The 26,680-nt window shown below is 63.0% G+C and overlaps 11 protein-coding genes across 11 annotated transcripts; 6 read left to right on the forward strand and 5 right to left on the reverse strand.

Moving 5' to 3' along the window:
- Window positions 1-39: 39 nt before the first annotated feature.
- Window positions 40-1,312, reverse strand: RHTO_03661 (peroxisomal biogenesis factor 14; the record flags this gene model as incomplete). Its single annotated transcript, XM_016417330.1, has 3 exons — window positions 40-498; window positions 578-862; window positions 965-1,312. The coding sequence occupies 3 exons, from the start codon at window positions 1,310-1,312 to the stop codon at window positions 40-42; spliced, it is 1,092 nt and encodes a 363-aa protein (XP_016271246.1).
- A 188-nt stretch (window positions 1,313-1,500) lies between these two features.
- Window positions 1,501-4,749, reverse strand: RHTO_03662 (uncharacterized protein; the record flags this gene model as incomplete). Its single annotated transcript, XM_016417331.1, has 4 exons — window positions 1,501-3,051; window positions 3,110-3,750; window positions 3,816-4,118; window positions 4,188-4,749. 4 exons carry the CDS (start codon window positions 4,747-4,749, stop codon window positions 1,501-1,503), a joined length of 3,057 nt encoding a protein of 1,018 aa, XP_016271247.1.
- A 582-nt stretch (window positions 4,750-5,331) lies between these two features.
- On the reverse strand, window positions 5,332-6,129 carry RHTO_03663 (50S ribosomal protein L10; the record flags this gene model as incomplete). Its single annotated transcript, XM_016417332.1, has 1 exon — window positions 5,332-6,129. The coding sequence occupies one exon, from the start codon at window positions 6,127-6,129 to the stop codon at window positions 5,332-5,334; it is 798 nt and encodes a 265-aa protein (XP_016271248.1).
- Window positions 6,130-6,157: 28 nt separating this feature from the next.
- On the forward strand, window positions 6,158-6,868 carry RHTO_03664 (uncharacterized protein; the record flags this gene model as incomplete). Its single annotated transcript, XM_016417333.1, has 2 exons — window positions 6,158-6,400; window positions 6,461-6,868. The coding sequence occupies 2 exons, from the start codon at window positions 6,158-6,160 to the stop codon at window positions 6,866-6,868; spliced, it is 651 nt and encodes a 216-aa protein (XP_016271249.1).
- A 274-nt stretch (window positions 6,869-7,142) lies between these two features.
- On the forward strand, window positions 7,143-7,757 carry RHTO_03665 (60S ribosomal protein l21; the record flags this gene model as incomplete). The annotated part of the gene is made up of 3 exons (XM_016417334.1): window positions 7,143-7,452; window positions 7,515-7,673; window positions 7,744-7,757. 3 exons carry the CDS (start codon window positions 7,143-7,145, stop codon window positions 7,755-7,757), a joined length of 483 nt encoding a protein of 160 aa, XP_016271250.1.
- A 764-nt stretch (window positions 7,758-8,521) lies between these two features.
- Window positions 8,522-9,916, forward strand: RHTO_03666 (cytochrome c oxidase subunit Va; the record flags this gene model as incomplete). The annotated part of the gene is made up of 5 exons (XM_016417335.1): window positions 8,522-8,597; window positions 9,142-9,240; window positions 9,299-9,343; window positions 9,627-9,701; window positions 9,807-9,916. The coding sequence occupies 5 exons, from the start codon at window positions 8,522-8,524 to the stop codon at window positions 9,914-9,916; spliced, it is 405 nt and encodes a 134-aa protein (XP_016271251.1).
- Window positions 9,917-10,276: 360 nt separating this feature from the next.
- On the forward strand, window positions 10,277-11,779 carry RHTO_03667 (Bromodomain transcription factor; the record flags this gene model as incomplete). Its single annotated transcript, XM_016417336.1, has 4 exons — window positions 10,277-10,514; window positions 10,588-10,737; window positions 10,802-11,232; window positions 11,291-11,779. The coding sequence occupies 4 exons, from the start codon at window positions 10,277-10,279 to the stop codon at window positions 11,777-11,779; spliced, it is 1,308 nt and encodes a 435-aa protein (XP_016271252.1).
- Window positions 11,780-11,923: 144 nt separating this feature from the next.
- On the reverse strand, window positions 11,924-14,772 carry RHTO_03668 (cell cycle arrest in response to pheromone-related protein; the record flags this gene model as incomplete). Its single annotated transcript, XM_016417337.1, has 7 exons — window positions 11,924-12,016; window positions 12,093-13,562; window positions 13,620-13,734; window positions 13,794-13,903; window positions 13,963-14,073; window positions 14,159-14,454; window positions 14,628-14,772. The coding sequence occupies 7 exons, from the start codon at window positions 14,770-14,772 to the stop codon at window positions 11,924-11,926; spliced, it is 2,340 nt and encodes a 779-aa protein (XP_016271253.1).
- A 1,002-nt stretch (window positions 14,773-15,774) lies between these two features.
- Window positions 15,775-18,346, forward strand: RHTO_03669 (type B carboxylesterase domain containing protein; the record flags this gene model as incomplete). Its single annotated transcript, XM_016417338.1, has 8 exons — window positions 15,775-15,960; window positions 16,084-16,141; window positions 16,200-16,834; window positions 16,908-17,095; window positions 17,165-17,553; window positions 17,696-17,750; window positions 17,820-18,049; window positions 18,210-18,346. 8 exons carry the CDS (start codon window positions 15,775-15,777, stop codon window positions 18,344-18,346), a joined length of 1,878 nt encoding a protein of 625 aa, XP_016271254.1.
- Window positions 18,347-18,760: 414 nt separating this feature from the next.
- On the forward strand, window positions 18,761-22,367 carry RHTO_03670 (ATP-dependent DNA helicase; the record flags this gene model as incomplete). Its single annotated transcript, XM_016417339.1, has 10 exons — window positions 18,761-20,336; window positions 20,399-20,544; window positions 20,607-20,723; window positions 20,783-20,853; window positions 20,914-21,025; window positions 21,084-21,341; window positions 21,406-21,573; window positions 21,634-21,905; window positions 21,969-22,134; window positions 22,197-22,367. 10 exons carry the CDS (start codon window positions 18,761-18,763, stop codon window positions 22,365-22,367), a joined length of 3,057 nt encoding a protein of 1,018 aa, XP_016271255.1.
- A 167-nt stretch (window positions 22,368-22,534) lies between these two features.
- On the reverse strand, window positions 22,535-25,505 carry RHTO_03671 (uncharacterized protein; the record flags this gene model as incomplete). The annotated part of the gene is made up of 3 exons (XM_016417340.1): window positions 22,535-24,724; window positions 24,781-25,328; window positions 25,409-25,505. The coding sequence occupies 3 exons, from the start codon at window positions 25,503-25,505 to the stop codon at window positions 22,535-22,537; spliced, it is 2,835 nt and encodes a 944-aa protein (XP_016271256.1).
- Window positions 25,506-26,680: the final 1,175 nt, after the last annotated feature.

Genomic DNA, 26,680 nt, shown 5'->3' on the forward strand with positions numbered 1-26,680 from the left:
TGGGTACTGCGATAGGATTACAATGCCACTTCGAACTGCTTATGACGACGCCTCGACCGCCTTGCCCTTTCCCTTGTCTCCAGCCTCCTCGCCTTCCTTCGCACCCTCCGTCGCATCTGGCTTCTCAACCAATACACCGCTCGCGCTCGGGTCCTTGTCCTTCTCGGCCGCTGCCGCAGTCGAGTCAGGAACGCTGTATCCGGCAGTCGAGGTAGCAGGCGCCGATGATCCGCCCGCAGCGTTAGCGGCCGCGGACGAATTCTTGAGCTGCCACGCCGGGAGGCCCGGGGGCTTGATGTTGAAAGGGAGGGAGGAGCCGCCAGTTGAGGAAGAGGTCGAGTTGGCGAGACCGGGAGTAGTGGCGGGTGAACCGGGTGACGGCGTAGGAGCGGCAGGAGCGGTAGGACGGCGGGCGATGAGGAGGGACTTGAGTGACTTGAGCTCGGTTTGGAGATCGTTGAGGGAGGACGTTTGGGCGGAGGCTTGCTTGTCGAGGAGCTGCGCGCCGAAATCGAGTTAGTCTTGGAAGAACCGATACGAAAGCTGGCCAACAAAGCAATTCGCCAACCCAACTCACGCTTGGCAGGCTCTTGACCATTTCGTCGACCTGCTTGCCGACGTTCTTTGCCCACTCGTCTCGCTTCTTCTCGCCCTCGCGCATCTCCTTCACCGCCTGCCTCACTTCCTCGAGCTCCTTCTCGATTTCGCGCCGCTGCTCGTCGAGGCTGTTAGCGACGGCATCGGTAGACTCTTGCAATGTCTTGAGGAGCTCGGCAGCTTCGTCGTATTTGGCTTCGAGGGCACGCTGGGAAGCCTCGAGATCGGTTTCGGTCGGAGGCTGGAGGTGCGGGACGAGGAATTTCTGCGAAATGGCGGCTCTGTCAGTCCATCATCAAAGAAGCTGAGGCAGACAGGCATTCCGGCACAGCCGCAAGCCTGTCAAAGCCTCGAGACGAGAACTAACCTGGGCCAACTTGACGGCGAGCCACCCAACGCCTCCGCCGACGACGCCCATGATGAACCAATCCCGCCAGTCGCGCTGGTACTCCGCCATCTGCACGCCATACGGTCCAACCGGTCCAGCTCCAGCGCCGTACGCTCCCCTCGGGACGAGTGCGGGTGCTCCACCTCCTCCGCCTGGTGCCGCACCGTTCGCTTGCTGGAGAGCGATCTGGATCTCGGGCTGTGTGAGGCCCTTGGATTCGAGGAAGGCGATGCGCTGGGCGAGAGGAGAGGAGGCAGTCTGTGGGTCGCGGAGGAACGAGACGGCGGATGTGAGGAGGGCGGAGCGGTCCGCTGTGGGTGATGCCATGCTTCCGAGAGTGCTCAGTAAGGCAGCTGTGCTTCTGCGCGAGTCCAGCGATGTGTGAGCAAGAGAAGGGAAGCAGCAGCCCGGCAACTCCCCCACCCGGTTGTAATCTCGCAAGGTTGTAATGCTGAATAGACTTGGATTGCTAATGCGGCGAGCGATAGAATGTATGAAGATGCACGTCCTGCCGTTCACGAGACGAACAGCGAGCGGGCGAGGCGGAGCGCAAGCGAGTCGTCGCGCAAGCCGTCGAGCACCTTGCCCTTCTTGTCCTTGTCCGCCGCTGCCGCTCCAGTCGCAGCAGAACCCTTCGCGTTCTTTGCTCCCGCGCCGCCCTTCCTGCCAGCCGCACCGACGGCACCATTCGCTCCATTGTTCGCTGCGGGCGCCGCAGGAGTCGGCAGAGGCGGCGCGACGATCCCGTTCTTGCCGACTTTTTTGAGGTCGACACCGCTGAACCGCTTGCCGCCCGCGCCGCCCGTCGACGACGAGAAAGGCGTTGTGACACCCTTGACGTCGCCAAAGTCCCAGACGAGGTCGCCGGCGAGGAACGACTCGACTGCGCCGTGCTCCAGCGCGGCTTGGAGCAAGGCAGGCATGTCCATTCCTTGCTTCTCTGCCACCGCACGCGAGTCGGCACCGTTCGTCGTCGAGTTGTCTTCGTCAAAGACGGTGACGCCGGGAACCTTGATCCCGCACGCCGAAGCGATGACGGAGGCAAGGAAGTTCTCGAACGCAGCGAGCGGGCGAGGGATGTACGCCTCGACGAAAGCGTAAGGCGAGTCAGACGGCGCATCGAGGACGAGGATCTCGTAGGTCCCGTCGAAAGGCGGCATGTCCTGCTCCTTCTCGGGACTGTCGAGGGCGTCGAAGCCGGCGAGAATGTGGGCAGGAGAGTGCGAGAGGTTGAATGGGTTCGGGAGGGCGCGCCAGGGGTGCGAGGAAGGCGATGGAGCCGAGACGGCGAGAGAAGACGAAGAGGAGGTCGAGGGAGAGGGAGGGCGCGAGAGGGCTGCTTTTGTCGGTGCCGTGCGAATGCGGTGCGTCCAGAGGTGCGCCGGCGGAGGGAGCGGGAACGGAGGAAGCGGGTGAGAAGGCGTAAGGCGAGAGCGGACGAGGAGGGTAAAGAACTGAGAGAGGAGGGTGAGGATCGAGAGGGCGTGAGGGTGGGTGAGCGAAAGCTTGAGGAACGCCCAGTTGCGCTCCTGCCGCGCCGCCCAGACCGACTCTGCGCCCATCCCGATACCCATGCCCGGCTGCGTCATCTTCCTAACCTTGCGCACATCGTCCTTCTCCTTCCCAGCACACCAGACGACATCGAGGGCCTTGAAGACCTTCTTCGCGTCCGTCTCGCCCGGCTGCGCCCACGACTCGAACGGCGGAGGATGCGGGCCGTGCGGGACGACGCTCAGTCGACGAATGAGCGCAAGGTCCGTGAAGCGTTGGCAGCACTTTGTGGCGCAACCGGGGCAGGCGCATAGGTCGTACAGGTGCGACCACTCGCGCGGCGTCATGCTGCGACTGAGCTGGTAGCGGTAGAGCCACCCGCCGAGTACTTGCATCCCGACGCCCTCCTCGCCTTCTTCCGTCTCGGTCGCGCCCGACTCTTCCCATGCGATCGCGCGAAAGGCGTCCATGATCGCTTCCTTCAGCTCGAGAGGCGAAGTGCGCTGGAGTGCGCGGTGAAGACGAGCGAGGGCGGGGAGAGTGACGAGAGCGGGATCTTCGAAGAACCGCAGGACCTGTAGGAATCGCTGCCGTTAGTCCCGCTGCTCCATCCACGAAACGGTGAGCACGCACATGATCGTGACCGCCCCGGTACGCCTTGACGAGCAACTCCTCGTCCCTCGAAATCAACCTCCTGAACAAGCACTCGACAATCCTGACCCGCTCGACGCTCTTCCTCCCTTCGCGAATGAAACTCGCATGACTCCCCGTCAAGCTAAGCAGCTCGAGCAGCTCCGTCCGCCTCAACGTGTCGAGCGCGAGGAGCGGGTCGGGTTCTTCAGATTCAGGCGCGAGAGTCGGCGAGCCGGGCGGTCGGAGCGGGTTGTGAGGTGCTTGGTCGGGCGGTGAGATGTGGTTTCGATGGAGGGTGTGCGCCGGATGACGATGCGAGTGGTGATGGTGTTGTTGATGGTGGTGGTGGGGGTGGTGATGCGATGCGGAAGAGGTGCGCGTACAAGAACAGGCGGATTGGTCGTCTTCGTCCTCTGCAGCAACGATCGACGAGTTGGCGCAACAGCCGCACTCGGACCCATGCAAACCACCGTCTTCGCCGTGGTTGCAGTACGACGCGTCGTGCGAGCATTCGCAGGAGGACTGGGACGAGGACGAGTCGTAGCCGTTTGCGGTCGCGTGGGTGCAGCGACTTTGTGGGTGGAGGAGCCAGAGGGCGTCTTCGGCATCGCAGACGAGGAAGTGCGAGCGTCGAATGATGACTGTACGGGCAAGACCGTCAACCAAACGAGCGGACCTAGGAGGAAAACCGCGCAGCGCAACTCACGCTTGAGGACCGCCTCCGCCTTCTCCCCTCTCAGCCTCACCTCCTCCCACGCCCCTCTCGCCAAATCCGTCCCGCCTTCTCCCTCTCCCCGTCCCTCCAATCGATCGACCAGGTCCCCACCCGCAGCGAAGAAGTGCGTCCGGTGAAACACCCAAGAGTCGTAAGCCCGCTTTGCGAGGTCCATGTGTTGCCGAGCGATCGTCTCCCAGCCTGCGAGCTCGGTGAATGAGGTCGAGGACGTGATTTCGGTCGGCGAAGGGAGTGGATGTGTGCGGGCGAGTCGAGGGAGGGAAGAGACGGAGTCTGGAGATGCAGGTTCAGTCGGCATCAGTCCCGCTCGCTTCATCCTGCAAAGAAGGCACGCCAACTCACTCCAAAAAGAAGCCCTGACAAACTTCTCTTCGTCCTCATGCATCTGACACCACCGTCTCGGGACCTTTCCCTTCCATCCCCCCACCACGACCTCGCCACAAACCTCATCGTACCGGTCCACCGCCTCGCACGTCTTGACAGACCCATCAGGCGGAATGGGTGGTTGCGGCGGCGGGGCAGGCGAGCCATCGGCTGGAGGAGCGGGAGGAGGCCGTTTGAGCTTGTTGACGACGGAAGGAGGCTGGGTCGGCGTGGAAGCGGGCGCATCTACTCGTTTCTTCTTCTGCGGTGCGAGACGAGCCTGAGAACGCTTCGCACGCGCGCGTCCGTTCGGTCGAGAAAGACCCCCCTCTCGTCGTCTGCCGTTCTCTGCCGCTCCGCGGACCACAGCGAGGCCATTAGCGGACTCGTCCGTCACAGAGAGCGACTCGGCAGTCGACGTCGACGGCGCGCAGGCCGGACAACACGCGGGACAGCCGGGGACGGCGGTGGAGGGGGAGGTCGAGGTCGTGCGAGGGGGAGAGCGATGAGGGCTCTGCGAAGGCGCGGATGGCCGGGCCATGTGCTCTCGACCTGTGCTGGCGGTACTCTGAGCTGGCTCGAGTGCAGCAGGGCGCGGTGAGAGCGAGCAAGCGGGCGACAGCGCGGGACAAGCTGAGTGAGGGAGTGGGTCCGTCGAGAAAAGACAAGTCCCGACGAGGGTCACCAAACAGCCTCTGGCTGATCTGTCGAAAGCTGCACAAGCTCTCTCAGATCATCCTGCGATTTGTGCAAGTCTAGCGAGAGTCGCACGAGGAGCAGCAGGAAGCGAGGGCAGCGGGCAGCAGAGGAAGCTGCGGTTGCTGAGTGGGCGAGGACTATACGAGAACCCCCTCATACTCGTCGTCCGTTCAAAGCAAGCAGGGGACGCTGGAGGAGCGAGGAGCGAGAGAGAACAGGCGGCGAGCGTCGAGCAAGTACCTCGCCTCGTCGCCGCGTCGTCAGGTCAATGCGTGTAGTACAAACTTATGCTGCTGCATGAGGTAGGCGAGAGGAGAGGTTGGGCGACGGCGAAGAGAGTGGAGGGGTGCGAGTCTACCGAAAGTCGTCCAGTCTTGCCGGGAAGTCGTCGCGTCTTCGTCCTCGTCCACATGTCCGCCCCCACTCACGCGGACGCCTCTGCGTCCGCCTTGGGCTTGCCCTGCTCCTCGAGACCCAGCTTGAAGCCCTCGAGTGCGCGACCGATTTCCTGCGCCCTCGCGCCGACGACGCCCGTGATCCTCGACCCAGGCGCCGAGAGCAATCCGATGAGCTGCGCGCGCAGCGTGTCGAGGCTGGGCAACTTGCCGACCTCCTTTGTGCGTTCGAGAGTCGCTGCCTGGCGCTCGACGAGGGACGAGAGGATCGCCAGTCGCTCGAGGGGGGGATCCTTCGGTCCTGGCGGGGGCTGGTTCGGGCTGGGAGTCTTGGAGAACTTGTTTACGAGGGCGAGGACTTTTGAGAGTGTTGGAGGATGCAGGGAGGGAGAGGTGACGACTGCGATGGGTCCGCAAGTGTGCGAGCCGTCGTTGACGAGTGAGAAATCGAGGGTAGCGAGAGCCTGGCGCGCCGCGTCGGACAGCTGCGCACTCTGTTGCTGATGCTTCGGCTTCTTCGCTTTGGGATCCCGTGGCTGGGCGGCGCGGACGAGAGGGGAGAGGAGACCGGGTCGGAGGACGGTGAGTTTGAGCGGGGGGACAGATGCGTCGGCGGGGTTGGCGGAGAGTGCGCTGAGCTGCGCTCGGAGGGTGCTCCACTCGTGTGCGTCGAACTCGCCCGGGCGGAGGAAGAGGACGACGTCGTTCGAGGTGAGGAGGTGGGCGTGCTGGCGGTAGGCGAGTTCCTTGTGTGCGGGGAGGGCGCGGGTGCGCCTGGATGGCCGTGTAGCAGCCTGTGCCCACCGTACGTGTCCTGGCTGCACCATCCTGCGCGCTGACAGAGTTGTGCGAGAGATGAACCTCGCGAGCTTACCAGCGAGAGTGGGTTGGAACGGCGTTGTTCGCTCGCCTCGAATCAGCCATCCCCAGGTGAGTCTGCTCGAGCACCAGAGCACTCTAGCAACGCTGACAAGCCCGCCCGTCCAACTCCCGACCCGTCCGCTGCCGTCGACACCGCTCACTCGCCCCCTCTCGCGCTCGCTTTGCCCGCTCCCTCCCTCGACCCGCCCGTCCGCCCGCTTCTGCCCTCCCAGTCGGGTGAGTACCACTCGAAATCTCACTACAGACTCGTTACTGACGAGATCCCGTGCAAAACAGCCCCTCCGTGAGTCTCTGTCCAGCCCGAGATCCAGCTCGACCCCTCGCACCCGCCTGCCCGTCCCACGCCTCGTCTACCCCCTCTGTCGGCCTGTTCTCGCTCGCTTCGGTCCGTTGTGGTGGTCAGGGACTATTTGGGACAGTCGCGGGACGCTCAGAGGGAGAGGAAGAGGCGATCGAGCGGGACTTGAGCAGGGGCAGCAAACTCGGGCAGCGGGCGGGGTCGCGCGACACGCCTCGCTCAGGGTGCTCGCTTGCGTGCCAGATGGTGGAGGAGGTGTGGAAGGACGGAATGGATGCAGGAGGGAGCTCGTTGGGAGGCTGGGACGGGAGGATTGGCCAGGACAGGTGGGCGTGGACGAGATGAGCAGGCGGCAGGGCACGACTCGCTCTGTCGGGCTCGCTTGATGGTTCTGTGTGCTCCATACGGATGCATGGACCGTCTGGCGGGCTCAATGGGGCGGGGCGATGTCGTCGCGTGGGATCGCTGTTCCAGCAGTCCACCGCTCGCGTTCGTGTGCAGATGGGCGGGGCTCGCAGAGTGGAGCAGGCAGACGTTGCAGGGCGCACAGGGTAGACGGCAGCTTCGCAGGACGATGCCGGGAGAGGGCAAGGACGAGTGCTGACCGTTCGTCTTCCTCCTCGACGCCTCGAAACAGCCCCCCACTTCTAGTCCGCCGTCATGCCTCACTCGTTCGGTATGCGCGCCCGCACGCGCGACATGTTCAAGCGCGACTTCAAGTCGAAGGGCATGATCCCGCTCTCGACGTACCTCAAGGAGTACCGCGTCGGCGACATTGTCGACATCAAGGCCAACGCCGCGCAGCAGAAGGGCATGCCCCACAAGTACTACCACGGCCGCACCGGCGTCGTCTACAACGTCACCCCCTCGGCTGTCGGCGTCATCGTCTACAAGGTCGTCGGAAACCGCTACCTCGAGAAGCGCGTCAACATCCGCATCGAGCACATCAAGCACTCCAAGTGCCGTGACGGTGCGTTCTTTCGCCTTTTCCTTCCTTTCCCCTTCTAAACACTCGCTGACGCTCGTGCGCAGACTTCTTGAACCGCGTCAAGTCGAACGCGGCGGCCAAGAAGGAGGCCAAGGCCAAGGGCGAGCACGTCGTTCTCAAGCGTCTCCCCGCCGCTCCCCGCGAGTCGCGCACCGTCAGCACCGAGAACAACGCCCCTCAGACCCTCGCTCCCATCCCTTACGGTGCGTTTCCCCCTCCCTTTTTACGTCCTCTCTGGTGCTCGAGACTGATGCGGTTCGACGACTTGCGCAGACACCACCATCTAAGCGGATCGGATTTGTGTATGTCTGTGGGACTTGGAACGAGAGGCAGAAGAGGTCGGGGCGGTGTTTGTGTCTTTCTGGCTGCAATTCCGAGCGCGCCCCCTCCCCTTTTCCTTTTCACCTTGGTCTAGCCTGGCGAGGTGCACGTCGAGAGCACAGAGCGCGTCGAAAGCGTGCTGGCGGTCGGAAGGGATGCAGCACGCTGAAGAGAGCGCATCGGACGTTGCAGCAGGATAGCGAGGAGGGCCAATCCGCGCAGAGCAGCGCACTTCGTCGAGTTTCGCAAGGCAGGCATCGATTTGGAGCGTCGAAGATGATCCTAATAGCTTCCACAGGAAGCGAACGAGCGTTCAGCGGGCGAGAAGAGAGGCAGAGAGAGGAGTCAAGCGGGTAAAGTGCGCTTTGCGCGGCTTGTAGCGAGGCGAGCGGGTTCGCGGGACAGTGCAGCTGTGCACATACAGGTTCTCGTCCACTCAGGCAATGAGGAACTCGGCACGAGCAGGGGTGCGAGCGTGGAGCGCAGGCGAGGGAAGTCGGCGTCGAGGGGGAGCAACAGGGCGAGGACGGCTCGTGGGATGTTGTCGCTTGGCTGGGACGTCAAGCAGGCGTTCGTCGTCAGTTTGTACGAGTTAAAATGGCAGCAAGTCGACGTGGCAGCGAGGAATGGCGGTGTGAGAGCGCGAGAGAGGGCAAGCTCGCTTCGGCCAACAGTCTGCCCCCTCCTCGCCCTCGTCCATCCCGCACCACCACCGCCGCCGCTCCGAGCCATGCAGGCATTCCGCACCGCTGCTCGTCCCCTCGCCTTCTCGGCACGCGCCGTCGCCCGCCCCGCAGCGCTCCCCGGTGAGTCGTCGCTGGCCCTCGTCCTGCTCGCTCCTTCGATCTGGCTCGAGTGCACCCGCTGACGAGCTGCTTGACCCGCCCTGCATGCCCACCCGACTCTCCTGACTGTCCTGACTCGACTCGTACCGCACGCGAACCCCCTCGTCACTGTCGGCACCTCGCTTCGTCTCCGCATCCGCCCGCCAACCACCTCATCGCTCATCGCGCCGAACCGCACTCGCACAACGCCCGGCGATGCTGCCTTACGACTCATCCTCGCCGCTCTACATCCGACATCGCATCGTCCTCGATTTCCACCGGTACCTCCTGTCCGCCGACCTTCGCGCCGTTTACCCTCGCCCTCCCACGAACCGATTCACCGTCACGCAACCCTGATCCGCTCTTTCGCATTGCCACTGTTATCGGTACTCTCTCGGCGACCTGCCACCTTCGAACCGAACTCGACGCGCGTCGGACCCTCCCCTCCCAACCCCAACTCACCCCCTCTCGCGCCCTGCATCTTGCCAACCCATCCACTCTCCGCACACGACCAACCTCCAAACAGTCCGCTACGCGCACTCGGCCGCCGAGTCGTACGACGACTTCAACGCTCGCTACGCCGACTTCTTCTTCAACGCCCAGGACCTCTTCGAGCTCCAGCGAGGTGCGTCTTCACTTCTCTCCTTCGTACGAGCGCACGCTGATGGATGGCTGTGGTGCAGGATTGAACAACTGCTTCAGTTACGACCTTGTTCCTAGCCAGCGCGGTGAGTCGGCGCGGAACGCTTTCATGCTTTGGCCGGTGTGAGGACGGTTGCGGTCGATGCGCTAGCACGGAATGTAGGCGCGCACAAGGCAGCAAAGGAGGACGGGTGCGAGATGAGCATGGCCGCTGCGAAGTCGAAGGAAACAGGTGTCGACGATCGGAAGGCAGCGGGAGGATGTGCGAGTGGGACGATTCGCGGACTGTGTGCTGACTCTGCCCCTCCTCCGAATCTGCCTGCACACCTCGACATGCTCCCCTACCAACCCGATCTCGCCGCATCGCAGTCGTCGAGGAGGCTCTTCGCGCGTGCCGCCGGGTGAACGACTTCTCAACTGCCGTCCGTGTCTACGAGGGCCTCAGTGAGTCGCGACGATCTCAGGCGACTGGTTGAGCTCGGAGACGCCTATCGGCACTCTCCGTGCCGTCAGATCTTCCTGACTGACTCGCTTGGCTCACGCTCGCAGAGGAGAAGACCGAGAACGCGACGCAGTACAAGCAGTACGTCGACGAGACCAAGGCTCTCCGCGACGAGCTCGGCATCCTCCTCAAGGAGGAACTCTACGGCTCCAAGTAAACCTCCCTCGATCGGTCACGTTCTTCACTAAAAAGCGCCCGATCCCTATTTTGCTCGACCGCCTCGGCCCCCTGGACGTACTTTTTGCTCGTGGATCGCTTGTTGATGGAGGGTGGAGGGTGGATGTGCAGCGTGAAGATCAAGGAGGAGGTTTCGTTTGTGTAGAAGTGCGTGAGGAGCGAGGTGGAGGGGCAATGTTCTCCAGCAGTGCTGTTTTCTCGGTTCGCGCGCGTGCTACGGGGCCACAGAGAGCTTCTGCGTCTGCTCTGAGCGAGGGAAGGCTACGCTGCTCACGATTGACGTCGTCCCTCCTCCTCCTCCGCACCTCCTCCCTCTGTCACTTCACACCGCTCACGCACCATGGACTCGCGCGCCGAGTCGCTCGCCTTCTCCGACGCAGAAGACGACGACGCGCTGTCCTCGCACTCGTCCTCCGCGCCTCTCGCGCCCTTCACCATCCACAACCCCCGCCCCGACCTCCCGCCCGCTCTTCCCGCCCTCGTCCTGCGCAAACTCGTAGCTGCCGAGCTGCTGAGTACAGGCTTCGAAGGAGCAGACGAAGAGGCGCTGGAGGAAGTCGAAGGCGCGCTGTATAGCTGTACGTTCCCCCTCCTCGCTTTTCTAACTGATGAAGCGACTGTTCTGACTGACACCGCTCGCTGGACACACAGTTTTTGGCTCGTTGCTCAGTTATGCGCATCAGCTTGCCGAGCTCGGAAGGAGGCATGTCCCGACTGTTGCGGATGTCGTGAAAGGGTGCGAGGACTTGGGTGTCGGAGGGACGAGGGAGTTGTTGGCGGAGGCGCGGAGGGGGAGACCAGGTGCGCTTCGCTGGGACTCTAACTCGAGCCGAACGATGGGCTGACGCGGCGAATGGCTCGATAGCTCTTGCAGAAGACGTCCAGATCACCTACAAAGGCCCTCGAGCACCCGTCGACCTTGGCCCGCTCCTCCCCTCAGACGACGAAGACGACGACCCCTACGACCCCTCCAAAGACCCTTCACTCGCCTCCCCTCCGCCTTCTCCTCCCTTGCCGCCTTTCTCGGACGACGACGACGATTCCGACGCCGAGTTTGAGGAAATCGGGCCTGCTGGTGGTGGTGATGAAGCGGAGGCGAAGGCTAGGAAGGAGGCTGCTGAGGCGAAGAAGCGAGCGAAGAGGGAGAAGCGGGAACGGCTGTTGAGGGAGAAGGATGAGCGACGGAAAGAGCGGGAACGGAGGAGGCGCGAGAGGCAGAGAAGGCGCGAAGCGAACCCGATGAAGGCCGAGTGGCTGCCTGCGTTACCGCCAAAGCATAGCTGGAAGCAGACTCCCGTGCGTAGACCCTTGAGCCTTGCATCAAGACTCGCCGCTGACTTTCTCTCGCCCGCAGGTCTACCCCGAATCAGCCGCGCCTCCACCGATCCCTCCCCCCATATCGCAGACGCAGCAAGCACCCTCAGCCGCAGCGCTCCAGCACCTCTCGACTCTGCGAGCGCGGCTGAACGACTCGCAACTCGTCGCCGCCTCGCTTCGCAACCTCATCCGACGGACGGCTGCCCGCTCACTCAATGCCGGCAAGGATGGCAATGCGGCTCCAGGTCCGGACGGCGCACAGATGGACGTCGAGAACCAGCCTCAACAGCAGCAGGAGGCCGACATCGTCAATTACGAGAGCGAGTGGTACGGTGCGAAGGATGCCGCTAGTGCAGTCGGCGCCAATGCGAAACGGAGGATCCGCGTCTTGACGGTCGGGAAGGGGCAGGACGAGTTTGATGAGGATGAAGAGGCGGAACGAACGGGGAGGAAGGGGCAGAACGGCGACTGGAACGACGCGAGCAGGGTCGGAGGAGCGGCAAAGCGAAGACGATGGCTCGTGTAGGCGTGTCGTGCGAATCCAACTCGATATCGTTACAATCTGCGATCAAAGGGAAGCCATGCCAGGGGAAGGGAAACGATGCTACCGACGTGAGAAAGGCTAATTCAAGGGCAAGGGAAGAATGTACAGTCCGCCTAATTCGCGATCTTACTCCTTGAGCTTCATGGCTGCGCCGTACCCGACCGCAACGGCGAGAACTACGACTGCTCCGGCGAGCGTGAACGGCAGGCCTTGCTGTGTCTGCGCGCAAGGAATCGTCAGTCTCGTTAGAGCGACAAGCTGCGGGACGACAAGCTGCGGGAACTGGCGGGCTCACCTGGCCTTCGCCGCCATGTACGCCCTTCGCGCCGCTGAATGAGCCTGCCTGCCGCCCGCCGAAACCCTCTGCTCCCAGCCGCCCGCTCACCTCGCCGATAGTCGAGTCCGAGTCGCTGGCGAGGCCGCCTCCAATAGACCGCGAGAGCTTGGAAGCCCTCGGCAAGGCGGATGACGCGGAAGTTGAGGGAGGAACGGGCGTGAGCGACGAGCGTTTCCGTCGGCGGGCGGAGCGGGCCTTCTTCGGCGACGACGAGGTCGAATGCGACTTGCTACCGCTCGGCGTCGACGTTGAGGCGGAGGAGGAGGAAGCGGCGACGGCGTCCGCAGATCCGGCGGTGCCGAGGTCGACGCCCTCGTCTGAGCCGTCCGAAGCTGACGAATCGCTCGTGTCCTCCTCATCCTCGTCCTCGGCCGCAGCCATCTCCGCCTCGAGCTTCTTCCGCTCCTCCCATTCCTCGACCATCTTTTTCAAAGCCTGCCGCTCGCCCTCCCACGTCTCCCGCTCCGTCTTCCAACTCTGCTCAAACTTGTTCCGCCAAGCCGCCCACTTCTCCTCCGCCTCCTTCAGGACGCGTCTCTCAGCTTCAGCGACACGCGAGTCGACAGCCTTCTCCAGTGTCGCAATGCGGTCCTCCAGAGCCTTGATGGTCGAAGACGCTTCGGCGTGCTGCGAGCGCAAGGACTCGCCAAGCGTGGTCGCCTCGTCGAGCTCGACAGCGAGAGCCTCGAGTCGCGCCAGAAGCTTAGAGTTCTGCTCCTGGAGAAGGCGCTCGCGGGCCGGGTCTTCGTGCTGAGCTGAGCCAGCGGAGCGGGCGAGGTTGGCGAGAGGCTTGACGTGCTCGTGCCCCTCGTGGTGGTCTGAGGGAGCGTCGAGATCGTCCGAGAGGGGCGAGGGACCGGTTGGAGCCAACTCGTCGGCTTCGTCGTCATCGTGCGAAGCGCCGTTCGTCTTGCTCGGCCGCGCAACGATCGTGTCGACCGACGAGACGCTCCGAACGTCATCGTCGTCGTGCGCAGGCTCGTCTCCCTCCTCCGCCTCGAGCATCTTGGCGATCGGCGACTCGCGTCCGTTCGTCTGGCCAGCCTTGAGCACCCCTCCCGCTCCCTTGCCCTCCCGCTCATGCATCATCCGACTCATGCTCAACTGCGCCTCCTCCATCTGCGCCCTCAACGTCCCAACCTCGCGCTTAATCGTGTCATGCTCCGCCAACAACCCTTCCAAGTCGCGAATCTTGCCGACATGCGATTGAAGCGAAGTCTGAGTCTCGGTGAGTTGCGCTTGGAGGGCGGCAATGGACTGGGCGTGCGCTTCAGAAGCTGCGGCGGAAGTGCCGGGTCGAGGAGGGACACCGGCGTTGGGAGGGATAGGGGGAGGAGGACCGCCGCCGAGCGTGTCGTGTACCTGTCCGAGGGTCGACTTGACGTCCGTCAGGTTGGCGCCCGTGTCGCGCGACTTTTGCAGTTCGCCCTGTGTACTTCACTCGTCAGTGCGAGTGCGACGAACCGCGACAAATGGAAGACGCACCTGGAGTCTACTCAGGACGTGCTCGAAGCTCAGACCGTTCTGAGCGGGCGTCGTTCGAGGTGGCGGACGAGCGCGAGGGATCTGCTCGCTCGAGCGGTACCAGTTGTTGATCTCGCTGCGTGCGCGGACAACACGTCAGCGAGCACTCCTAGGGAAGAAAGCGAGGAGACACACCGAGAGCTGGCGATAGCGTCTTCCGGGTTCATGACCAGGTGAACCTTTGCCGCAACCTTGTGATGCACGACCTGCTTCGTGTCCTCGGTGAGGATGTCGATGCCGAATTCCTACGCAGGATAGAGGTGAGTCATGAATTCGACCTGTAGAGCTGGGAAGCCAGACGCACAACGATGTCGTCCGTGTGCAGCTCGTAGACGTCGCTCTCGGTCGACTCGGCAGACAGTCGCTCGCCGTTGATGAAGGTGCCGTTCGACGACTTGACGTCCTTAATGAAGACCTGCGCGTAAGGCTCCACAACTAATCAGTAGCTGTTGAAGGCCAACTTTCGGCGACCAGTGCTGAGCGTGAAGAGCACAACGCACCTTTCCCTCCTCACTCCACACCTCTGCATGCGCACGACTGAGGACCTTCGAATCAAAGTAGCCGTTCGTGCCATTCGGGATGGTCTTGGCGTTCGTCTGTCGCCCAATCTTGACGCGCGATCCGGGCGGGTCGAGCGAGATCTGCTTCGGTGTGAAGGTGCCGTTGAGAGGGGTGAGGTGCAGCGCGGGGAAGACGGTCGAGGGAGTCGCTTGAGGGGTTTGGGAGGGAGGTTGAGGGGCACTGAGCGCCATGCTGGGGCGGGAGGACTCGAAGCGGCGGGCGCTGCGAATCGGGCCTGCGGAAGAGTAACTCCCTCAGTCAGCATCACGCTCAGACACGCCGCTCGTGGAGATGACCTCGAGAGTCGGAAGGGGTGGAGAAGCAAGGGGACGACCGCCTCGTGCGAGGGCAAGCTGTGCATGATGGCCGCGAAGCAACAACTCCGCGGAACGCTTCGTCTGGACTCACCAGTCTGCCCGCGCTGCCCAAAGCCCGCCTGCGAGTCTGCCACGCCTCCAGCGCTGGGAGTCCTGAGCGTCCCGAGTCCCTGCGGCGTCGCGCCCTGCCCCGCTGGCCTGGACGGAAAGTCGATCATGCCTGCTTCGCTGCTCATCGTCGACGTGGCCGGGGCTGTGAGAGGAGTTGCAAGGCGAAGTCGGTGAGGAGATGAGGCGGTGGTTGGGCGAGCGGCGTTCGCTGGCTTGTCCGGTCGTGCTGTATGGTCCGCCAGAGCAGTGCGCTGGACTCTGCAGCTCCGCCAGTCGCCGTCGTCGAAGGTGTGAACGGTGTCGGACGACGTCGATGTTCGTCTCCCTCGACCCGTTCACTGAGTTCGACCGCACCGTCGCCTGCTGAGCTACTCACGGCGTAGACACGTCGAGAACAGCGACTTTGACTTGCCTGAGCCTTTCCCGCCGGTCCCGCGTGCGCGTGGTCGCTCCCTCCCTTTCCCTTGGAGCGCGTTTCTTCGACCGCTCTTTCCCTCCGCTGCCAGGCAAGGCCGCCAGTTTGACAGTCGACGAGGTCACACCTTGGCTGTGCTCAGCGGCATTTTGCCATCTACGCAACTTCGCGGAGGAACGAGCCAAAGCAATACTCCTGGTTTCTCTTACGCCTAGCCTCTCGGTCTGTTGGTCTGCTGGCGCTATCGCAGGGACTTGTGCAGTGGCTCATGCAGGCTATCGCAGGATGGAGACAGCGGAATCTTGGCTCCGCGAGCGCGTAAGCGGGTCCACTGCCTCCCTCTCGCGCTCCTTTCCTGCTCTGCTTCTCCTTTGCCTCAACTGAGCGGTCCTGCTACTTCTTCCAGCCTGCATGTTCCTGCCTCTGCTGTCGGTGTCAAGACTCGCGCGCCGCTTGCTGCTCTTCCGCTCAACGCTCTCCTGCTCGAATCCCTCAAGACATCCCTCCGCGCTTCGCACTCGACATCCAGGCAGATTCCGTAGACTCCCACTGCACACAAGAGACTGTAAGCGACCAACTACTGGTCCCAGGGAAGGAGAGTAAAGGGAACTTGCACGTGAAGAGGACGTTCCTCCCTCCCTCCCCTCCTTCTCCCTGCGCATCACCTCATGCTCGCTTGTGACCATCGCCAACCCTCGAAAACTCGCTCAGCATGGCCCACCAGCTCTCACACGCGTCCAACGGCGCGCCCATCGCCTCCCCCATCTCTCATCTCTTCGCACGCTCAACATCGCTCAAGCTCCGCAACGCACCGCTCAGACTGCCGGCGCTGGTACTGGTGGGAGGCTCGACGGCCGTGGCGATCGGAGCATGGCCGTTCTTGGTGCTGGGAAGTCTGGTGAGTCCTGCGCTGACAAGTCAATCTCGCGAACAGGACGTCGGAAAGGGCGCTTGTGTCGGCACGGCGTCACTCTCCGTACGAGCTGGCGAAAGACTGAGCTGGACCTATTCTTACCCGCAGATCCCGCTCGTCGGCCTCGTCTCGATTCCGACCCTCCTGGCCTGCACTCTCGCTATCCGTGAATTGCCTCTCCCTCAATCAGCAATACTTTCCTCCGCTTACGATTCCTCCGACAGTGCTCTTCCTCCCCGCAACCCTGTGCCTCCTCTTCGCCCAGCCCGGCTCGCCTTCTCCCCCTCTCCTGCCTCACCTCCCCGTCCTTTCGCCCCTGCGCTGCATCCGCTTGACTGTCTTCGCCTTCCAAGTCCTCCTCGACGCCTACCGCTCCTCTCTCCTCCCTCTCCTCCTCGACGGCCTGACCAAGCGTATCCTGATCCTCGGCGGACGCGAAGCAGACCAGGTTGTGCGCGAGAACATCGTCTACATCCCGTCGGACCCGCCCGCGTATCCCGAAGCATTAAGGCTAGACGTCTACCGCCCAGAGCGCCCAGTCGATAATGGCGCAGACGCCCCTCTCGCGCCGGTGATCATCCTCCTCCCGTCTCCCTCCTACCGCCTGACCCACCTCCGCTCCTTCCCCGCCCCGTCTATCGCACTCCGTCTCCGCCAACGTGGCATCTGTGTCGTCGTACCCTCCCTCACGCCCTACTCGAGCACGAACCCGGATGTGCAGGATGGAAGGGCGATAGAGAGGATGGTTGCGGAGACGAGGGAGGCGGTCAAGTGGGTTGGGGAAAATGTGGAGAGGTACGGAGGTGATAGGGAGAGGGTTTGGGTCATGGGGTGCGGAGCGGGAGCGCATGTTGCGTCGGTTAGTTTTTATCCTTTTCGTCGATTCGCTGTCCTTTCCCTTGGCCTCGCCGATGCTAACGCCCGCATCGCAGCTCACCTTCGTCCAATCCGCCGTCATCGCAGCCCGCAACGCGTTTGCAGCCGCCGAGGCGAAGAAGGCTGACGAGCGGAAGAAAAAGGAGGGGAAGGTCACAGTCGACGATAGCAGGGGAAGCAGCCTGCTTGGCTCGCCTGCTGGAGCGGAGAAGCGCGCGTCGAGGGGTCAGACGAGCGGTCTCGGGTGCGTCGACGAGTCCAGGTCACGCTTGCTGCTGGGCGAATGTAACTGACTTTCCTTGCGCCGGTGAAGGCGCGCCTCTCCGCCGGAGCCGACGTTCGACGACTCCGACGACGACCCGGTCGAAGCCATTCTGCGACAGTCCCACTCGTCTCGCGTTGAGCTAGGAGAACCGGAAGACCTCGCACTCGATGTGCAAGATTCCGAAGCCGAACTCGAGCTCCCCTCCGGTATCCGTTCCGCCCAACTCTTCACGCTCGACTCTCTCGCCGCCGCATATGAAGCCGAGCCCGCTGCCGACATCTACGCCAACGAGCCCGAAATGTCGTTCCAGTCACTCGCGTCCTTCCGCCTTCCTCGAGGCGGGAAGAGGGTGAAAGTCAGAGGCTTGTTGCTCGTTGGTGGGACGTACGATGTTGTCAAGCAAGGGAGGTGGGAAGAGAGGCAGGGTGTCGAAGAAAGTGAGTCTTGAGCGGGAGACGTGAAGGTCGTCGGCCACGCTCGTTCGAAGCTGGTCGTTCGAAGCTGTCCTCGTGCAGCCTCTAATGGCTTCCAAGCCTTTCTTGCAGAGTCGCTGACGGTCATTGTGTGCTACGCTCGCAGTCTCGAGCCTCCTGCGCGTCTGCGATTCTTCCGTCCGCGACATCCTCCAAGCCTGGTGCGTCTCGTGCATTGTTCCGGCTCGCAACAGGGACGCTGATTTTCGTCCCTCGGCCTGCGCGCGCAGCCCCTCGCACCTCCTCTACGCCGCCTCACCACTCGTCTCGTCCGCCCAGTCCCCCTCGCTCTCCTCCCTCCTCCCCTCGCAAACCCTCCTCATCCACGGCGGCGCCGACTTCCTCTCGCCCTATTCGCAGTCCGTCCTCTTCCACAACTTGCTCGTCGGCGTTGGGTGCAAGAGCGAGGATGTTGGCGTCAAGTTGTTCAAAAAGATGAGTACGCTCGGAGGGGTCGAGAGTGAGTCGCGCGTTCGGTCCTCTTGCGCTCTCATGGCGCCTAGAAGTCGTGCTCGATGGCATGTGCGACCAGCCTATGCAGAAGCGAGGCGCTGACGCGCTTGTTCTCCCTATCTGCCTCCTCACCCTTCGCGACACTCTTCCACCCTCGTCTCTCGCAGGTCTGATGCACAGCACACAGTACTCGGCGCTCGTCTCGTCCGAAATCGAGTCGATGGTGCTCGCAGAGACGGACGCCGGCGAATCGCAGCAAAAGAACGAGCGGAGCAAGGGCAAGGGCCGGAATGTCGCCGCTTGAGCATGTTGTACGGGTCACTGGAGGTGCCGCTTCGTCGTTGTAACGCTGCAGGAGTGCTGTTCAATCGACTTCGCTCATCGCGAGAAATTCGCTTTCGAACCAAACTCGAGCTCGCTCTGAGGAGGAGCAGGTCGACAATCCTCTTCCGCTTTTCACGTCAGCTTTCAGGCTGTAGGATTCGCTTGACCGCTGTCTGCTCTGCTTCGAAGCCTTCAGACGACCGACGCGGCTCGCGCGACCTCGAACACACCGACTTGCTCCTCACTCTCTTCCCCTCATCAACTCGACCTCGAGCTCGCTTCACAGCCAGCGAAGACCTGCGATACTCGACTTCCAGCTCACCTTACCCCTTCTCGACACCGCGCCGCCGCTCCCATCCCTCCCAGTGCCCTCTTCCACCCCTCTCCTCTCCGAATGTCCGCATCCGAGGACTTTGGCGGCTGGCAGCCTGCGCCAGGCGAGTCGCCCGCCGAGCGCGAGAAGCGGCTCAAGCGGGAGAAGCGAGCGGCCAAGCTCGCCGAAGTCAATGGGACCGCGCCCGCTCCCGCCCCTCGACCTCAGGCGAATGGAAACAGCGGCGAGGCGTATGGAGGGTGGATGCCCGCGCCGGGAGAGTCGCCGGCTGAAAGGGAGAAGAGGTTGAAGAGGGAGAAGCGGGCGCAGAAGTTGGCGGAGCTGAATGGCGGTTCAGGAGGAGGAGGAGGACAGGCGAGTTACGATGCCCCGCCGCATGGTGCAAGGTCGGCGACGAGGGAGAACTACGGCGGGTGGCAGCCTGCGCCGGGGGAGAGTCCGGCGGACCGGGAGAAGCGCCTTAAGCGCGAGAAGAGGGCTGCTATGCTCGCTTCTCAAGGCGGCGCACCTCCCCCCTCGCACACTCCCTCCTCTTTCGTCCCCTCGCCATCGTCGCTCTCGACTCCCGCCGCACCCGCATCGGACGCCGGGACTGCCGATACCGCGGCGAAGAAGTCGAAAAACGCGCAGAGCTTGACGACTGCGCGTCTCAAGTACCTCAAGCGCAAGAAGAACAAACGGAAGGCGAAGAAGGCCGCTCAGCCGAAGGGCAAGAAGAAGGCTGACGATGCGGACGGCGCGACTGACAAGGAGAAAGTCGTCGTGGGTCAGAAGCGGCAGAGGGAGGAGGACAGCGACAGCAGCGACGACGAGTCGGACGATTCGGATGAGGAGGAGAACAAGCCGGTGCCGTCTGCGACTTCAGCAGGGCAGGACAAGTGGCCAGAGCTGACGGAGGAGCAGCGGAAGGCCAAGCTCGAGAAGATCGCGCAGATGAAGGCGGAGCGGCGGGAGAAGCGGTTGGCGAAGAAGGCTGAGATCAAGCGGATCAAAGCGGAGGGCGGAGTTGTGCCACCTCCGAAGCCCAGGGTCGTCGAGACGACGAAGCCTCGTGTGCGGCCGACGACGGTCGTGAAGGAGCCGAGCCCTCCGCCTGTCGAGGAGGAGGAGCAGGCGCCGACCGAGGAAGAGCTCGCTGAGCAGAAGCGGCAGGAGGAGATAGCGGCGAGGAAGGCCTTGAAGGCGCTCAAGAAGCAGCAGCGACGACTACCGGAGGAGGAGCGGAAGGCAGCGTTGGCCAAGGCGGAGGCAGAACTCCTTCCGCCTCAGCACGACGCGAACGGTGACGTCTCGATGGCCGACGGTGCAGCAGGGACCGAGGAAGAGTCGACGCTTATTCCTACGGCACCTGGCGCCGTCATCGACCAGCCCAAACTTGCTCGCTCTCCTTCTCCCGCCGCTCCTGCTTCCCCTCCCGCCCCTCTCTACCGCCTACCCTCGGCGACTCGTCCCGCACCTCCATCCGCCAAGGTTCTCTCGGCGCTGAACGTTCACGAAACAGTGCGCGACAAGCAGGTTGTCGACCCAACACGAAAGGTCCCCATCGGCGACAAGGTGGGCGAGGACGGCACGGGCGTTGGTGAGCGAGGCAGGAAGCGATTGAAGGGCGACATGGGCGTCGAAGAATGGTTTGCAGGTGTGTGACAATCGATTCAGTCGCGTTCAAGACCAGAGACTGATTCCGCTTCTTGCTGCCAGTTCAAACTGCCGTCCTCCCGCTGCTCCTTCCTCCTTCCGCGCAACCTCCTGCGCTCTACTCCCCGTTCAGCCCCCCTCGCGACGTCTGCGTCTCTGCGCCGACCGGAAGTGGCAAGACGCTGAGCTACGTTGTCCCCATCGTCGAGGTCTGCCACCCTTCTCCCGCCTGTCACCCACCTGACTCGCTGACCGTAACATCTGTCTGCAGACTCTCCAGCAGCGCCTCGTCACGCGGTTACGTGCGCTCGTGCTGCTTCCCACGCGCGATCTCGTCGGCCAGGTCAGGGAGACATTTGAGCAGTATGCGAAGGGGACAGGACTGAAGGTACGCCACTGCTGTGTCATCGTGCGCCGGGTTCCGACTGACTCCCGTGTCTTCGACAGGTGGGCGTTGCGACTGGTCAACATTCCGTTTCGCACGAGCAGAGCGTTCTGGTCGGCGGGGACGTCCTCGCGTGAGCATGGAGTTCGCTTCTACCGTCGTGCCCGTCGCTGACTAGCAGAGTGCGACGCAGCGACGTTGAGGGCGGCTTGAGTCAAGTAGACATTCTCATCGCGACACCAGGTCGTCTCATGGACCACCTCAAATCGACCGCGGGCTTCTCCCTGCAGCACCTTCGCTTCCTTGTGTGTAGCATTCCTCCTCGTTCTCCCCGTTGCCGCATGCTGACTTTGGCCTCTACAGGTCGTCGATGAGGCCGACCGACTTTTGACACAGTCCTTCCATGACTGGCTTCCAACCGTCCTCTCGGCCCTCAAGCCGTCCTTCTCCGCGCCTGCACTTCGCGACGACGACGATCTCCTACCGGTCAAGCGAGAAAAGTGGACGAAGCGAAGCTTGTCCGCCGTCAAGAAGGCCGACGCACTCGCGCCGTACTGGTGGGACGCGGAGGGCAAGGTCGGACGTGTTGCGAGCGATCTCGACGAGCGGTGTCACGGCTCCGTACGTCGCTGCGCCCAGGCTCGACGTCACCTGGCATCATTGACCTTCGTTACCCCGTCAACAGTGTCAGAAGCTGCTCTTCTCGGCGACCCTCTCTCGCGACCCGGCCAACATCGACGCCTTGCACCTTCATCGACCAGTCTACATCTCGGTCGAAGACGCGCTCGACCCGCATGCGGAGGACGAGGCTATCGACAGCGAGCTCAAGTTCACATTCCCAGCTGAGCTCTCGGTGCGGCCTGTTCGACACTCTCGTTCCGTTGCTTCGCGGTTGACCCTCCCTGTGTCGCAGGAATACATGCTTATCTCGCCTGCCTCGTACAAGCCGCTCTACCTCTTTCACCTTCTGCACACCCTCGCCATCTCGTCGGCGCTCTGCTTCACCAAGTCGGTCGAGGCCGCCACGCGTCTTGCCAAGCTCGTCGAGTTCTTTGAGGAGGCTCGTGCTGCGGCTGCAGACGGCAGCGAGACGAAGAGGGTCGTCGTCAAGGCGTACTCGTCGGAGTTGGCGGCGGGCGAGCGGCACAAGGTCTTGCGGGAGTTCAAGAAGGGCGAGGTGCAGATGTGCGATACTCTCACGTCGTCTACCCGTCTCGATACCCGACTGACGCTACTCCGCGTCCGCAGGCTTATCTGTTCCGACCTCATCGCTCGCGGCATCGACATTCCGAACGTCTCGCACGTCATCAGCTACGACATCCCCGTCGACATGCGCAAGTATGTGCACCGTGTTGGTCGTACTGCTCGTGCTGGCAACAAGGGTGACGCGTGGAGTCTGGTGGAGGAACAAGAGGTGCGTCTTTCTTGCCAAGCTCTCTCGATCGCAGTTGTCGCTGACCCTCTCCCGCCATGCAGGTTGCTCCGTTCCGCTCCATCATGTCCAAGGCGCAGCACTACCAGAAGATTGAGCGCGTCAAGGTCAAGGACAAGCTTGTCGAGCCGTTTGTCCCGGCTTACCAGGTCGCCCTCGAGCGCCTCAAGCAGTACTTCGCGACTGGGCGTACACGGGAACAGTCGGCGGCGTAGACGAGTGCACTCGCAGCTATTGCATCGCAGCATCTCACATCACCGTGGCTAGACCGGGCAAGCTGATTCCGCAAAGCCGCTACATTGGACAAGGCTACAACGAGAGAATGCTACAATACGCTGCAGTCCTGCTGCCAGCGTCATGTCGTGTGTCCGAGAATACAAGATTAATCCGTTGCTGCGTCCGGCAGTCTGCCCCAGCTCGTCGTGGCCTCTTCGTCCTCGCCATCCTCCGTATCGCTCCACCTGCTCAACATGCGCTTGCCCTGCCGCGCCTCGACGAGCCTGATCGACGCGCTCTCGACATCGTCGACCTCGGAGTCTGAGATGTCGCCGCCGACGCCTGCGAAAGACGAGTCGGATGTCGTGGAGGTATTCGACGCAGTCGACGACCGGTCCGCGGGTAGTCCTGGCAGGGGAATAGTAGGAGGTGGCACGATTGAAGCTGAAGCCGCGAGCGCCGGAAGCGAAAAGCCTGGCGTTGTCGGCGTCTTCAGGTCGTGGTCGAAGAGGTCGCCCTGCTGGAGCATCCGCAACGGTGACGGGTTCTTCGCCTTGGTCTGTCCAGCCGCGGGCGGCATATCGGCGAAGCTCAATCCCGTCGGAGCCGTGAGCGAGCCCTTCCTCCTACTGGACCTCGAGGCGAAGAAGCCCTTCGAGCCGGCGACGTCCGAATCCGACTCGCTCGTCTGCCCACCGGGCGCGAACATGGACGCCTTCCGCACCTTCTGCGCAGGCGAAGCCGGAGACGCGATCTCCTCCTCGACGCCTTCGACGACCTGGCTGTTCCCAGGGGCAGTCTGACTCCTCCGCTTTGCCTCGGCCGCCAACTGCGCGAAGTCTGCGCCGCCCGACTGAACGACGGGCGGAATGTAGCAGCCGAAGCGGTGGTGGCGCGGACTCTTGGGCTTGTGTGCGACGCCTGGACCGACGGAGAAGGAGACGGCGCGGTTCATGATGCCCTCCTCGTCGATCGAGAATTGGCGGTTGCGCTGGAAAGGCTCCGTACCAGGGGCGTACGACGAGAGACGGCTCGTACGTTGGCGTGACGAGGGAAGATCGCCTTGCTCGACGGCGCCGAGGAGGTCGGACGAGAACGATGGTTTCGAGACGAGCGCTTCGAGGTCGAAAGGCGGGTGCGAGTCCATGATGGATGTCGCGACGGACGAAACGGAGAGTTTGCCGCGTCGAGGTGTCGACGGCGTAGTCATCATCGACGACTCGGACGACATCGAGCCGCCCTGAGAAGAGCCCTCCGACCTGTTCGAGAGTTTGCGAGGCGGAAGAGGTGGTTCGGCAGGACCCTCCGACGCCCCGAACCGATCGCTGCTGGGGCCGGCAGTCGAAGTCGGCGGGTACATGCCGGACAAGTCGGCCGGAGGCGGAGGAGGAAGAGTGCTGGACGACGAGCCGCTCATGCGGTAGTTGAGGAACGTCGCGGCCGTCGTGCTAGGTGTCCGAGCACGTACGGGCGTTGCTTTGGCTGGAAGCGTCGGCGTTGCTGGCAGGGGTGGAATGGCGAACGATGAAGCAGCGGGTCGAGGTCGCAGTCGCATCTCCCAAGTCGTGTAACTCCGCCCGCCCTCGTCGACCGATGGAACGCACACCCAGCTCACTTCCACCTCCTCTGGCCGCGTGTATCCTCGCAAGCTGACTGTCAAGCCTTCTTCCGGCACCAGCACCGCCCGACCTATCTCCCTCTGTGCGCTGTATCCTTCCCGCACGCTGATCCCGATTGAATTCCCTCCATCGACCGTCCGCGTAGACACAGCCGCGGAAGGACGGCGACTCGAGACCGAGGGCGTCGAGGGCGCGAAGAAGGCATCGTCGGTTCTCGCCTGTCCCGCCGCGCTTGACACGCTCTTCTGCCTCCGCTCGCGGCTCTTCAAGCCTGCCGAGCTGGCAAATCCGGGGTTCTCGAGCTTCGCGGCATGCGAAGGAGGAGGGGAAACCCTCGAGGGTCGCCGCGCCCAGCTGCTTGCGGTTGTCGCAGCGGGGGTCGTGGTTGAAGAAGAGGTGTACATCGTCCGAGGTCGAGACGCCAGAGTCCCGCCATCGACGCGGGTAAACGCATTCTGGACGATCGAGGGCGACTCTTCGGATGTTGCGCGACGATGAGCACGACGTGAAGGTTGGGCGGGCGGAGAAGGAGGTCGAGAAGGCGAATCCTGCTCGAGGTAGGCGTCGAGGACGCTCGCTTCGATAGACGCGTAGTGTGCTGTCTGGGAGGGAGGTGCGGAAGTGGACGGTTGCGTTTGCGGCGCGAGCGAGATGTCGACAATCTCATCGGGGTAGGCTGAGGAGGCCGACTGAGATGGCGCGAATGAGGGGAGGGCATTATCGATGGCAGCCTGGTTCTGCAGAAGGGAGACGGTGAGACCGGCCGGGAAACAGGCTGAATAACTGGGCGCACCTGTGCAATGAGCGAATCCACCTTGCTCCGCCTGCCCTGCTCCTCTTTCGACTCCTTCTCGCCCTTCTCCTTCTCCGGCGTCGTCTCCTTCTCCTTGCCAAACCTGCTGCGGAACGGGCTCAAGAACGACGAGTGTGTCGAGTTGCTGACCTTGATCGGCGGGGGACGACTCTTGCTGATCTTCCGCTTCGCTTCGGCAGACGGTGCGGGCGCCGTCGGGGCAGACAGCGGCCCAGGATCTCGTGCTGATGATTTGGCGTCGGCGGGTATAGGAGGAACAGTCGCAGGCGGGATGTAGGTGGATGCGGCGTCGACTCGCGAGATGACCGGATACGAGATGACGTCTCCTGAGAGGTGGTGGAAAGATGCGCTCTTCCGTGACCGGGTTGCAGTCGGTACGGATGCGGAGAGGGAGGTCGCTGAGGACTTTGAGCCGAGGGAGTTGGCGAAAGGAGCGAGGGACGGAGGAGAAGAGAGCGAAGGTGAATGCCGGACGCGCTGCTTGGAAGACCTTCGCAGGTTCTGATTCTGGAAACTGGTCACTTCGGCTGCAAGGCAGTTTCTCGTCAGCCCATCCTTGGGGAGAATAGCGAGAGTCGTCCCTCGCTCGGAGGACGACGAAACGCACTCATGCCAGACCCGCCCAGCTCCTGCGGCAACAGTATGCCACCGAGTCCCAATCCCTCCGTCTTCGCATGCGCAGGCGCAGGCGCAGCCGTTGCCATCATGTCGCCAGTCGACCGGAAGCCTCGCTTCTTCGCAATGGGGACTCCTCGCTATCCTCAGCCTCCGCACGCAGTTGCTGAATGGCGAGAGCTCAAAGACGGTCGTCGTACGAGCCTCGTCTGCTGGAATGGTCGCCGGGATCCTTCGACAGTCGGGAAGCGATGAGAGGCGGCAAGGATGATCGAGTGCGATGCGAGGGTTCGTTGCGTAAGTCCGGCGGTCGAGGGATTACGCCTCGCAGAGCACGAGTCAGCCAGTGACCTGCTTGCAAGACCTCGAGGCGGATGGAGGAGCGGATGTCGAGCGGGTCGAGGGAATGGGTCCGCTCGATGGAAGCGCTCTGGCTTAGCGGGACAAGGTTCAATGGCGCGAGTCCGTTCATTACAATGCGCGCCGCATTAGCCCCAAGCGAGGCAGCGCCGAGGGCAGGTCTCGACGGCCAGCCACCCTTCCTGATGCGGTCGCTTCTTCGCCTTCCGCTCTTCTTCTCCCGCCGCTCGCTCGACGGCAAGGTTGGCGCTAGTACGCTCACAGGTGTCGCAAGAACACGCCCGCGCAGCTGTTCCTTCGGCGTCGTCGCAGTCCGCAGGCGATCCTCGACCGAGTCGTCCTCGACGCATCCTTCCGCTCGCCTCGTTGCCTCACTATGCCCACGGCAACACCGAGCCCCGCTGACTCGCCTCCCAGCTCGCCACGCAGCCGCGCCCCTTTGGGCGAAGGAGGAGGACTGCACCGCGCAGCGTGATCCGTTGCCCGTCTGCTGGCGAAGAGCGGGCTTACCTGCTGCCTCGCCGACGACGCTGCTGCGCCGCTTGCACCAGGAGGACGCGCACTTCCTCCCATTGTCTGAGCTACACGACGTAACTAGCTGAACCTGGAACGACGACTCCACGGACGGAGAGCTTCACCTCGTCATGGGATGTCAAAGTCCGCCTCCTCACAGAATTGGAACCGTTGCTGCGCCTCGCAACACTCCAAACCCTGGCAGATCCCTCCCTGCTCGGTCCCGCATCAAGCATAGCGTAACGTTGCGGTGCATGCGTCCTTCCCGCAAAATGAAGGTCGCGAAAGCCATCGTACAGCTGATTGATGGCAATGCACGACGCTACAGTAGTGCTTCTCGCCGCTGTCTCGCGCGGCTGATCCACGAGTCTAACCCCGTGCTCTATCAGTG

The sequence above is a fragment of the Rhodotorula toruloides genome, assembly GCF_000320785.1.
Source record: "Rhodotorula toruloides NP11 unplaced genomic scaffold Scaffold22, whole genome shotgun sequence".
Classification (NCBI taxonomy): Eukaryota; Fungi; Basidiomycota; class Microbotryomycetes; order Sporidiobolales; family Sporidiobolaceae; genus Rhodotorula; species Rhodotorula toruloides.